At 35.0% G+C, this 12189-nt stretch overlaps 1 protein-coding gene across 1 annotated transcript in view; it reads left to right on the forward strand.

Annotated features, from left to right (window-relative positions):
• LOC106468234 (transmembrane protein 62-like) overlaps positions 1-12189 on the forward strand; it is a 102172-nt gene that overhangs the window by 80084 nt on the left and 9899 nt on the right. Inside the window, exons 10-12 of the mRNA XM_022396566.1 lie at positions 2424-2531; positions 3440-3521; positions 4862-4987. Of these exons, the coding sequence (XP_022252274.1) occupies positions 2424-2531; positions 3440-3521; positions 4862-4987 (316 nt within the window). The remainder of the gene's footprint in view (positions 1-2423; positions 2532-3439; positions 3522-4861; positions 4988-12189) is intronic.

The raw sequence follows: 12189 nt of genomic DNA on the forward strand, positions 1-12189 counted from the left end.
TTTTTCTTTAGTCCTATTAGGGTTTCAAAGTAAGAGTTAACCCTAATTTTTTATTAGTCTATAGATAGTTATAGTCACTTTAATAATTTTTATTTAATTAAATAATGCACCAAATAATATAGACTAATAACATAGCAAAAAGTAGACTAATTTACTTACCTCTCAAAATTTTCCAGCATGAAGCATATTGGAAATGATGTATTGAGAGGAGATTGAACCTATCTCGATCAGAAGTGCCAACCATAATTCATTTTTTGTTCTAGCTCTTTGGCAGAGGTTTTTTTACATCCTCCACATTCGCCCTGTTTAATGTGGTCTTGTTGACTACCATTCGATTATTGCAACTACATATTTTTTTAGTCCCCAGTACTCTCCAAATTCCTCAAGTTACTGTGGGTCGTTGGTCCCAAATTACAGTTACAGGTATATTTAGGTTACATTACATGCTCTTTCTCAACACCTGTTTGTGGCCTGACTCTTATATGCCATGTATCCCCTTTACCTGAAGGTTTATTTTTCATGGCTGCTGACCTACAGACATCACTGGTCAGAATGATTTGCGCTATTTGTCCACAGATCACTTTCTTATTCTCTCAGATCATTTCTTCTTACTCAAAACACTGTCCAACAGAAAAGGGGTTAAATCCTTTTCACTGATTCATCTGATCACTATTCAAATTCGATGATCAGACTAATAGAGACTAATAATGGTTGGAAATGGCTTGAATGGGTAATGAAGAAAACCTTGTTGAAACGTTGTACATTTGCTGTTATGTTAAACTTATATTAAAGTTTTTCTTCATTACCCATTCAAGCCATCTCCAACCATTATCTGATCACTATGTCTCACTCCTATGTCTTATCAGATTTCAATTGTGGTCATGTTCAGTGCAGGTCTTGAAGATTTGATTGTCTGCACTAATGCCTTTAGAGATGCTAGACAACAACTTTTTATTCTGGGCTCTCTTTGAAGGAGAGGAATCTTATGCGAGTCACGTCTGTTCAGATTTTTCACATTTTTATGTCCTTATTATCAGCCTGGTTGAATTGCCTGTTGGAGGTCATTGTGTAGACTGGTATGTGGACTTCCCCCAATACTTTTATCTTGCATGAGCTGGCAGTTTCTTAAACTGAGGGTTTTTGCCTACCCCTTTTAGCTATCTTAATCATTTCTACTAGATTATACAGAGGGGTGAGTATTTTCATTGCTACCTTTCAAGGTCCCTTACCTTATTTTCACAGAATCCCACTTTGTGGTGAGTGTTGCTCAGGCAGGTATGCTTTTATCAAACCAATTCTGCACTACAGGCTCTGTAGAAATGAGGTGTTCCATAATACCACCTAGGAGCTGACCAGGTGGTATTACTGTACTATGCTGGACCACCACTCATGGACTATTATGAGTAAAGCATAAGTGGATACTGCTCATCCATGCCAATGATAGGATTTGAATAAATCGGGGTTGGTTTGCTTTTTTTTTACCTATTGCACTAGAGTACTGTCCCTCAGGACTCACCAATGCATATTACCAGATTCTACTAGAGGAGCTAGGGAATCCTTACCTCACCCAGTTTCCAGTTGCTGGTGTGCTAGACAGAGGATTTTCCTCCAGAGTGTTAGAGTGAATTCCTCCACTCTTGGAGAAGAGGGTAAAGTTGGGGGCCCTCCTACCCAGGTGTCTGGATGTTTTTCCCAGATGTTGGTAGGAGTGGCACCAGCTTATGCGGGAGCCTTCTTGCAATACCGGATCAGATTTGATGCTTCCCTATCCGGTTGGAGTGTGCATGGTCCTTCTGTTTGATCAATATAGATTCAGTACATTGTTCATGGAAAAGGGCTACTATCTCCTTGGAATTTGAATGTGGAGTGGTCCCATCCTGGGTCGTTGGTTGAGTGCAGTTGTTCCACGTCCTCCCCATAATTCCAAGGACAAGTAGAATGTACCTTCCCATAAGGTTGGGTAGTAAGGATGAATGTTCATAATTCCAGACTGGATGAGTTCTGTTTCCTTTGGTTAAGTATAACATACACAATCCTGTCATTCCGAGATTGGGGTGTTGTCTTTCAGGCTTCTTCAGGTGGAGGAGAAAGTTCGTTCACTTCAGTATTACTTACTTTCTCGTCGTGATTCCAGTGGCTTGAAATGCATCACTCTATGGCTGCAGGTTGGGATCCACTCATAAGTATATATAAATATAACGTTGCAGTCCAATTGCCCTAGCCATCAACGTGGCTATTTCAAACCTAATAGCTATAAGTGTGAAAGGAGGTAAGTAATATTGGAAATACATTTGCAATTTAGGAAAACATTAACTTGTTAATAGAATAATGTTTCAACTACAAAGATATAAAATATGGTTCAAAAACTTTTTCTGGAGAAACATATTTATTTCATGTAATGTTTGGATTTTTTCTTCTTCTAGGATAATAAAAACCAAGAAGCACGTGTGAATCATCTCTTTTCTTTAGATGGGTCACGGCCTTCCTTTTCTTTGTTAGGACGAGCTGTTCTTATGGGACATATTTCAATAGTTAGAACAACTTTTTGTTATTAGTTTTTGTTTTCTTTTGTGAAAAAAATACATTTATTTATTTACCATAAATATTTGTAACAGCAAATGACTAGTTGTTAAACATTTGCAGATGCCTTGGTACTTATGCTTATTCAACAATGCAATTTTAAGTGTGTTCAAACCACAATCCAAATGAACTTAAATATTGTTTTAGAGAGAACTATTAGAAGTAACAGCATGCATGTTTTGAAGTTAGTTAATGTTACAATAACTCATCAGTTTCATGTTGGAAAATAGGGAATGCTAAACAAGTACTAACAGAATGTGATTTTTGCTACTAAAGCAAATATTTTCTGTGATGTTAGTGGTGCTGAGGATGAAGAGCAATTAAAGGTTTGTGAGAGTGGTAATTGTAAGTCAGATACCAGCTTTCAAGTAATAAAACTTGTTTTGTTTTTGAGCTTTTCTTCAAATTCTGAATTTTTTTTTTACTTATTAACTACTTTAGCTTATTTATAAGTTTAAGAATGTTTTAACTTAATTTATATAAGCAATTAGCCAAAATTATACTGCCTTTTACATTTATTTTAAATTGCCTTTTAAGTTTTTAATTATTTCTGTGACTGAATAAAAAAAATCAATTTTTAATGCAGTATGCTAAAAACCTCATGAATTTAAATCCTATGCAATTACTTTAAATCAATGCTTTAGATACCACTTTCTACTTAAACATTGTGTGAAATTTTACAGGTTAAGAGATTTTAGAATATATGTAGAAAATTTGATGACACTTAAAATGTATTTAGTGTACCTTTTTCTGTGTAATAATATTTCATGTGATGGAAGAAGTTGGTAATAATGTTTTTTAACTTTGTTATTTCAACATTTATATTCATACATAAATTTAAAAAATATATCTTTCATAGGGTCAGACTATTTTTGGGATCTTTCTGACCTTATCTGTTGTTCCACTTTGTATGCTGAAGTTTCTTCAAATTTGGAAGAAAGGTTTGGCATTTTTTTTCTTCATTTGCAAAATGGTTAGTTTTGTTCCATAAAATCAGAATTTTTTTTTATACTCCTCTAACATTTCTAAGTGAAACTCTTACTTGAAATGTAAGAGCAAGAGGACAGTATATAAAGCCTGGGTAAATCAAGTCAAAATTTTAAAAGTAGAATTTACAAAAGGAATAAAAGAATATCCCTTAAAAAAAAAATTATAAAATCCAAAAATATGACAGATAAAATGAAGTTTTTAAACAGATTAATAATTTTATCACTACAATGGGACCAGGCATGGGTTATAGTAATTAGTGTGAACTTAAACTATGAATCCGAAAGTTATATTTTTTGTCCTTTTTCCACAAAAACATGCACCATACTTTTGGGCCATGGATGTTACAGTAGAGTGACAGATAAATTTCATTATTCAGTCAAATAAGAGTAGCCCAAGGGTTAGGGATAGGTACCATTGACTGTTCACCTTCCATCTTACTAGTCACTTCAAAATTAGTGATTGATTTGTGCAGGTAGCCCTTGTGTATCTTTTGATGAAAATTCTGAACAAACATTATTAAAACAAAAATTAAAATGCATCACCTAAAAATAAAATCAGTTCCTTCTAATTTAGAAATAACAACATGAAGATTTTGAAGTCAGTTGCTGTTCCAATGATCAGTTACTTTGGGATTCTATTTTATACATCCAGAAACAGAATATACATGTTTAAACAATTAAATGAAACTACATTAGAATAAGAATTTTTGTAAAAAATATAAACTGTATGTTTGAGAAGTTCAGTCAGTATTAAAAATAATAGAATATTTTGTCCAGTTTCTTACAGACTATTGTGTTGCTTGCAGAGATTGAAATAACTGTTGGTCAATCAAAATACAAAAACATTACACAAGTTTTATTGGTTTGAGGGATTGTAGAGAAAAAATAAACCTGATGCTACCAGAATTGAGCTTAGAAATACAATATATGAAGTTTAATAAAAGTGAATCCTCAATAAATTCTGCAGAAATCTCTTCAACATGCATTCATTGCAATCTGTGTGAGAATGTTTGGCTACTAGTTAAATTTTGATATTGGTTTAATTTCTCTTGGTAATTCTTGGCTTCATCAAAGATAATTATATAATTAAAAATTGCTCTTTAAGTTATAGGTGTTTCATAATACATTCCATAGCTTGTATTTTAAGATAATTTAATGTGATGCTGGAACCTGGTTCTTAACATACTGAGAATGCCAAATAGGTGTAAGAAGATGAAAAAAAAAATTTGTTTTTTCTAATAAATATATCTTTCCAATATTCTTTATTAAACATGTGGTTTTGTTGACTTCAGGTAGCATTGGTAAGAAGCTCTTAAAAGACAACTGCTGTAAAAGATTTGTGTTCAAGCTGTATTTACTGGTTTATGTGGATCAGCTGTTTTGGCCACTGATAACCATGGGTATTTATAGTGGAGTTGGTGAGTTATCATCCCATACATTATGTATAAACTGTAAAATTGGAAAAAATATAACAAATAACAGCTTAAGTATTTAATACATAATTGTGTTAAATGGAATATTTTACTCCAAAATACCATGTAATGTTGTAATCTCTTTATTCATATTTCTACCACAGTGACCTTTTTTAATTTATTTTTTGTCTCTTAACACTGTTAAAGAAATTTGTAACTTCTCTCTCTCTTTTTTTTGTAACAACAAAAATATTGATATCCTGATACAATTACTCACCTCCACACCCAGAAAAATATTTTCCTCTTGAAATTGTGGTAATCTGCCTGAGAGACCTGCATGCTACCAACCTTGTGAAAACTCCCACCTAAAATTCACATGAAATTGTACTACTGAATGATGGCATATCATGCAACATAACCTTCCATCAATAGGAGTAGGACACACCTCCTTGCACAAATACTTTCTCTACATTTGTATGCAAAATATGTCATCTTTTCCTTGGCATAGCTGTGTTTAGACATGTCTTTTTTTTGCTGAGAATTGTTTAAATAGGTACTTCAACAAATTTACTTTGTATTTTCAACCTTTTAATAAGAATTGACATATTAACGTGAATCCCTTATTCTGCTGAAGTGAGTACAAGCATCACTCACAGTTATCAACATATAGGAAGTTTTTGCCTGTTGAGATCGTGACAGCCATTGGTATTGGAAATGCTGCTGTTCATGTTGAAAATACAGTAAAAAGAAGAGTAACATCACGTCGTCAACTGTGTGGTGGGGTCCATGTTATGCCTCAATCTTCTACCATCCCTGCCACACATTTCCCTTCACAGGTATTGAAGCTGAAGTTGAGGGGGATGAAATGAAGCAACTTTTCACCCAATACTTCTCTACTTACAGCATATTTTGACTTTCCTGCTTTACTTAAGCCTTCTACTCATTGTTTCCTTTCTTCTCTCCTGTTAATGCTACATCCGGCATTTACTTTGGGTTTCAATTCACTCCCTCTGTTTTATGCCTCGTCCTTGCCTTACCAGATAACACATAGGTTTTACTGTTTAGATCTAGTTTATTCTTCATTAACATGTAAATCATAGGACTCAATGTTTAGACTTTGTCTATTACTCCTTAATATGTCCATATATGATATTTTGTTTAGAACTAGTTTGTTACACATTAACTTGTATTATTTAGACTATAACATTTAATCATAGTTACTTATTCCCTAACATTTACCATTTAATCTACAGTAGTCCCTGGTGGATACGACTCCTCCCAATAAAGACTTCCTTATAAATACGACTTTTTTTTACTGTGCATGGAACTATTTTACATTGATCTGACCTCCCACAAATGAATTCCTGACAGAAGTGACATATGACTGTGATTTTTGGGTGGAAGGTAGATTAACGACTTTTCTTAATATCAATAATGTAATTTACAGAGACACATGAATATAGTGTCCACAGTATGGAACAAAGAAGTTACATGACCGGAAATTGCTTCACAGCTTAGTATATGTATCTTGGTACCCCGAGGTGTTTAAGATAAACACCTTGGTACATATACGTAGGTATTTTGGTTTAAAAACTTTCAGGTCCTGAAAAGTAACCAGGGGCAGTCAGAAACTGTTGTTTGCCTTCACCCTGCTTGCACAATTAAGGTTTATTCTTTTAGTGAATGTAGTAGATTTTGAGCTAGTGGCCTAGACATTAAATAACTTGATTAGTATTTACTAGTAGGGTGTGAAGGTTATCAACTCATGGTTTGTTGAATGACAGACTGTGCAGTAAGCATAGCTAATGAAATGCTCAAGGCATTCAGGAAAGCTGCAAATGTCTCAAGCTGAGAACAGGAACTTGCTGTGAAGAAGAAGACTCGAAGTGTTGATATAGAAATGTGGCGTGGATATTGATATATACCAAAGTTCTGATGAAAGCAACAAAATAAATTAAATGTGGAAATCAGAGAATGTTTAGTCAACATGGAATTGTTTTAATGCAATATATTACATTTTATGTAGTATTTGTATTCAGAGAGGATTACCTTATTAGGTATTGGCTAGAGTCTAGCAATAATTTAGTTCAGATATTTATTCTTACTTCCTTACTGGTTCTTTTAAAATTGTGGAATGGTCCCTTTTCAGAGTTAGAATCAAAGGATCCAAGTTTCAGTGTGAAAGTTTGGTTTAGGGTGGAACTATTTTGTTCAATTAAAATAAGTAGTGTCTGATGTTTTGTGTTTTGTTTACAATTAGGGCATTTTGTACAGATATACTGTGCATTTTTTGAGTTGCAATGGTGGTAAATACAAGTATTGGATGTTTTTTTTAATTATGTTTGGTAAATCTGGTTTCCAATTTTCTACCAGTTTCTCTGATGTAGAATTCTGGACATTTATTGCATGTTATTTCATAAATTGATACTAAAATCTTGTACTGAAAACTATCAGTGAAATACTTCTTGATGTATTAACTGCCAGACTTGTGAACATTCATAACTCAACTATATTTTTTCTTATTTATTTGAAACTTACAGAGTATGTACATGAAGATACCTAATGTGGTATCTTGTAAAACATTTTCATATGTGGAGTGGAACTGCACAAAACTTGCATATGTATAGCGTTTCATGGGCAGTACAAACTTTGCAGGCTCTGGTAAGAAATTTAAATTTTTCCTGTGGATGAAATTAACACAGGAATATGCTGCTTCGTGTCATCAGACAGTTTTCCTGGGGGATCCTAATGTGGGGCTCTCCTTGTACCTTCAGATGATGGACCGGGTACATTCCTCTCTTGTTGCAGTGAGCCTTCTTTCTCTTTATCAGTAATCCATTTTCTTGCCACAGAAAGGAGGAACTGCTTATATGTTATTTTTTTCTGTTGATTAAGGGCTTTGTAGACTATATATGAATTGAAAAGGCTGCAATTTATTAGATATAGTACTATCTTTTTTGTCCATTTCACTGTTTTTCTGAGAATGGTGTAGTATGAGAGCATTGTATTGGAGAACACACACAGATTTTTTATTTATTCTCCATAGAAACAGATGAGTCATGGATGGTTGAAACCATTTTCACTTCTCTCTTATCTTTCCATATGAAAACAAGAACATCACCTTTTCTACCAAAAGCTGTTTCACCATTTTTTCGTTGTTGAAACTTCAGGCTTGGCAGCAACCCTCTATTCACTCTGATTGTTCCATAAACTCTTGTTTTTATGTTCTAGGAACAGATTTGCAATGGAAGTACTGTTGTAATAATTGTCCTGGTATACGTGGTGCCACAATCCAAGATTTGGAGAAAGAACTGAAAGAATAGTCTTTTCCAATTTTTTTCCTCTCACAGTATAAATCTCCATGTTGCAAATATAAACTGTGTCACTCTCACACACCATTCTTACCAGCAGGCCATATTTTACAATTTTTGCAGGGTTGTATGTTAGGAATCTTGGACGTTCTCTACATGGAATCATGCCCTCATCCAAAGACAGCTGTTGCTTTGGTTTGTATAGTGTCCTGAATTTATTTAGGAAATAGTCCAGTACTGATTGAATAATAAAGAGCCTGCTTGAAGACTCAACCATTTTCTGATTATCATTGAAATGCCAAAATGTCCAAATTTGTTCAAATCTGTTTCAGCTCATTATCCGCGAAAATGTTGGGCTAATCAAAAGAGTATCTGTTGACCAATAATCTTTCTAGATATATTTCCCTGTCTGTCCCATTAGTAGAATAAGGCCTAGGAATTTCATAATGTCTGTAAGTGTAACTTCAGACCATTGAAGTTCTTTAGATGACATTTTATGTTTCTCTGCAATTTGATTAAGGTAGGTACACATTTCTTGACAAAACATTTCAAACAAGTCATCACCAAACATTATACTTGTCACGGCAACAATACTTTCAGGTTCAGATAGAGTTATAGTGACCCCTGGATTTCCAAGTTTGGTGGAATATCTATTTCTGACCAATTATCATTATCACAATGGGAAAACAAATCACTAACAGGAACATTTGTTGAATCATCATCACTTTCTGATTCAGAATCAGTTGAGAGCACAACATCTTTATGTATCTTTGTAGGTCTAACAACATCACTGTAGCTAGAGTCACTGTCAAAATGATCCACCAACACATCCACATCAGAATCTTCACCCTAACTTGGAAGATCTGTCAAGTTATCATCAAATAGTTCAGTAATTATCTCATCTTCACTCAACACGTTACGTTTTCTGCGAGAAGCCATTTATAAAAATATGGGTATTGTAAGCAAAAATCAGAAAAATAATAACCAGCAAAACGTGTCCAACTCCTTTCGAACACAACATTTTAATAAATGGCACATAAAGATGCTCTGCACGAAACATGAGTAAACTGGTGAACCATCCGCAACGTGTTAAGGTTTGGTTCTAGTTCTTACTCCATAAAATGTCCACAGAAAATATATTATTTTAACATTGTTCATTATTCCTTAACATATAACTCATTGGAGTTAATGTTTTGCCATAGCTCATTACTCCTTTACTTGTACTCATATGAGATAATGTTTAGACATAACTAATTTCTCCTTACCATGTCCCACTTAGAATATCGTGTTTGGTCATGGTTAATCGATTCTATCTATACACACACCAGTTTAGAAATAGTTGCTTATTCATAACATGTATACTTAGATGTTATTGTCTATTTCTAGTTCATTTTTTCTTCACATATAACACACTGAATATGTTGTTTAGTCATAGTTCCTTACTCCTTATGTCACTTCGAAGGTAATGTTTCTTCTTTGTTCATTACTCCTTATTGTGTCAATTTCATAGGTACTGTTTAGTCTTAGTTAATTATTCTATAAGATGTACACATTGTGGGAAATTCTTTGATCTAGTTCCTTTTTAGCATGCATACTTAGACATTCATGTTTGGTTCTCTTTCATGTACACATGAGAGTTAATTTTTGATTTCATTTATTCTTCCTTAATTTGCAATATTTTCACAATGATGTATTTTCATTGTCATTATACATTACTCCTTAACATATCTATTTCATGATTAATGTTTCGTCATAGTTCTTTTGCTGCATAATTTGTTCCTGTTCTTGGGAGCATTCAGTTCTCATCCATTACTCCTTGACAGGCTACACATAGACTATACTATTTTGTTATAGTTCATTACTTCTTAGCATATACCTGTCATCTATAAAGATTAGACCTTGTTCATTATAAATTCACATACCATTACCATATAGGTTTAACCATTAACATTTGTTCCATGCAATGTCACACAACATCAATGTTTAGATGGGGATACTTATTTTGTAACATGTATTCTTAGTAGTTAATGTTTAATCTTCTTTCCTTATTTCTTTGCATATACATCTAGAAGATATGGTTCAGACTTGGTTCTGAGCCTATGCCTTTCAAATGTGTTCATAACCTGTCATGATCTGGAGGCACTGCACTTAGTTGCAGGCTTGTTTCTCAACAGAAGTGCTTCCTACCCATGGATTGGTTCCTCACTCACTCATCTTCTGTTGTTATGCTTTCTCATTTTCCCCCCTCTCTTTGTTGCCTTGCCACCACCTCTTTGCTACCTTCCTCTATCCTGTCTCCTGCATCTCATCCCTCACACTTATTGTGAGGGGTCAGAAAATGGACCCTGAGCAAGGACCTGAGGGAGGAGATGGAGAGGAAGACATGGATAGTAAAAAAGCTGGGACAAGCCAGACTGAAGGCATAGACAGTTTTCCAAACCTTGTTTTTATTATTGCACCTTCTTGATTTCTCAGCCCTGGCTTCTCCTTCCCAACTTTCCATCCCTTCTGATCTACCCCACACACTGCTCTTTCCTAGGGATATGGTATCACTTTCTCATTATGTGTGGCATCGTCCAGTTCACCTCCCTGATCATGTAGCTATCCCTTTGTCCCACTCTTGTTGCCCCTCTACCTTTGTATGCCCTTGTATGAGACATACTTTTCACCTTGATCTCTTTGTCCCCATTTCCCTTTGACTTCATTCAACTGTCACATATTCCTCCTCTTTCACAGGATGGTTCTTCTGTGATCTGTGTTATATTTTGGATTTTTGGGCAGGAAATCATCCACCTTCTGCCTTTCCCAGTGTCAGATTTTCCATTCTCCTCAGTCTCTTTCTACCCTTTTTCATTCCTTCCTTATCCATTGCTCACCTTCCTACTTCTTCCTTGATTGGATTATCATTGTGTTCTCCATGCTCTTACCCAGGTTCCTATCAAACTTCTAGAAGATGTTTTTTGCTCTCCCTAGAAACAGTTATATTCCTACTTACCATTGTATACATTTCTACACCCTTGTTTCCTCCTGCTATCTCATTCTTGCTCTTCCCTTCTCCTTTGTCCTGGATGGTCTTTTCTTCCCTTGTATTCCATGGCAGGGGTGTGGGGTCTCTACTTTTCTCAAATATTCCCTCCTTCAATTTTTCTAAACTGTTCTAAACAGATGCTCTCGTCCTTTTTGGGCCACACATTGTTTAGTCACACTCATCCTCCTTGTGGTTCCTCTCACTGTCCTTTCATACCTGAGACACCTCCTATAATGGTGCTGTCTCTCCTGACCCTTTTACAGATTGAATCCACCAGTTCATACATCTTGCATGTGCTCTCTGATGGCGAACTTATGTTTGTATGCTCTCTTGAGTCCTCTCTCATCAACTCCCTCCCTTCTTTACTGAGCTGGCATGTGGACTATTCCACAATTTTTCGTCTCACATTAAACTGTGTCCACTATCTGATTGTCTTGTATCCTATGGCATACAGACTTCCACCAAAGGGAATTCTTCAATTAACCCTGCATCTATAATGGGTGTGAGTACTCATTTACCTATTTATTTCTCATTGTTCTTCTACTTTTGGATTCCATTAGGCAGCTTGTGTTGCCTCACAGGGTATAATTATCCAAAATTTTGCATCAGGCCAGGATAACAAAAAGTGCTCAGGCCATCTGCCCTAGCCCAATCAGTGCCCACTGTGGAATGGGGTGTTTCACAAGACCACTGGAATTCTACTTGTGGTATTATATATAATTTTTTTCCAGTCTGATCCAAACTGTACCCATTCCATGGAGTATCATAGAAAAAGCCAGTATCATAATTATGTGTCTGCCTGCATCTCTGGCTCACACTTACTGTCTTTTAAAAATAAGGTTTTGCAGTCACTCATTGCACTGTCTGCA

Source organism: Limulus polyphemus, unplaced genomic scaffold, assembly GCF_000517525.1.
Source record: "Limulus polyphemus unplaced genomic scaffold, Limulus_polyphemus-2.1.2 Scaffold2926, whole genome shotgun sequence".
NCBI classification, from domain to species: Eukaryota; Metazoa; Arthropoda; class Merostomata; order Xiphosura; family Limulidae; genus Limulus; species Limulus polyphemus.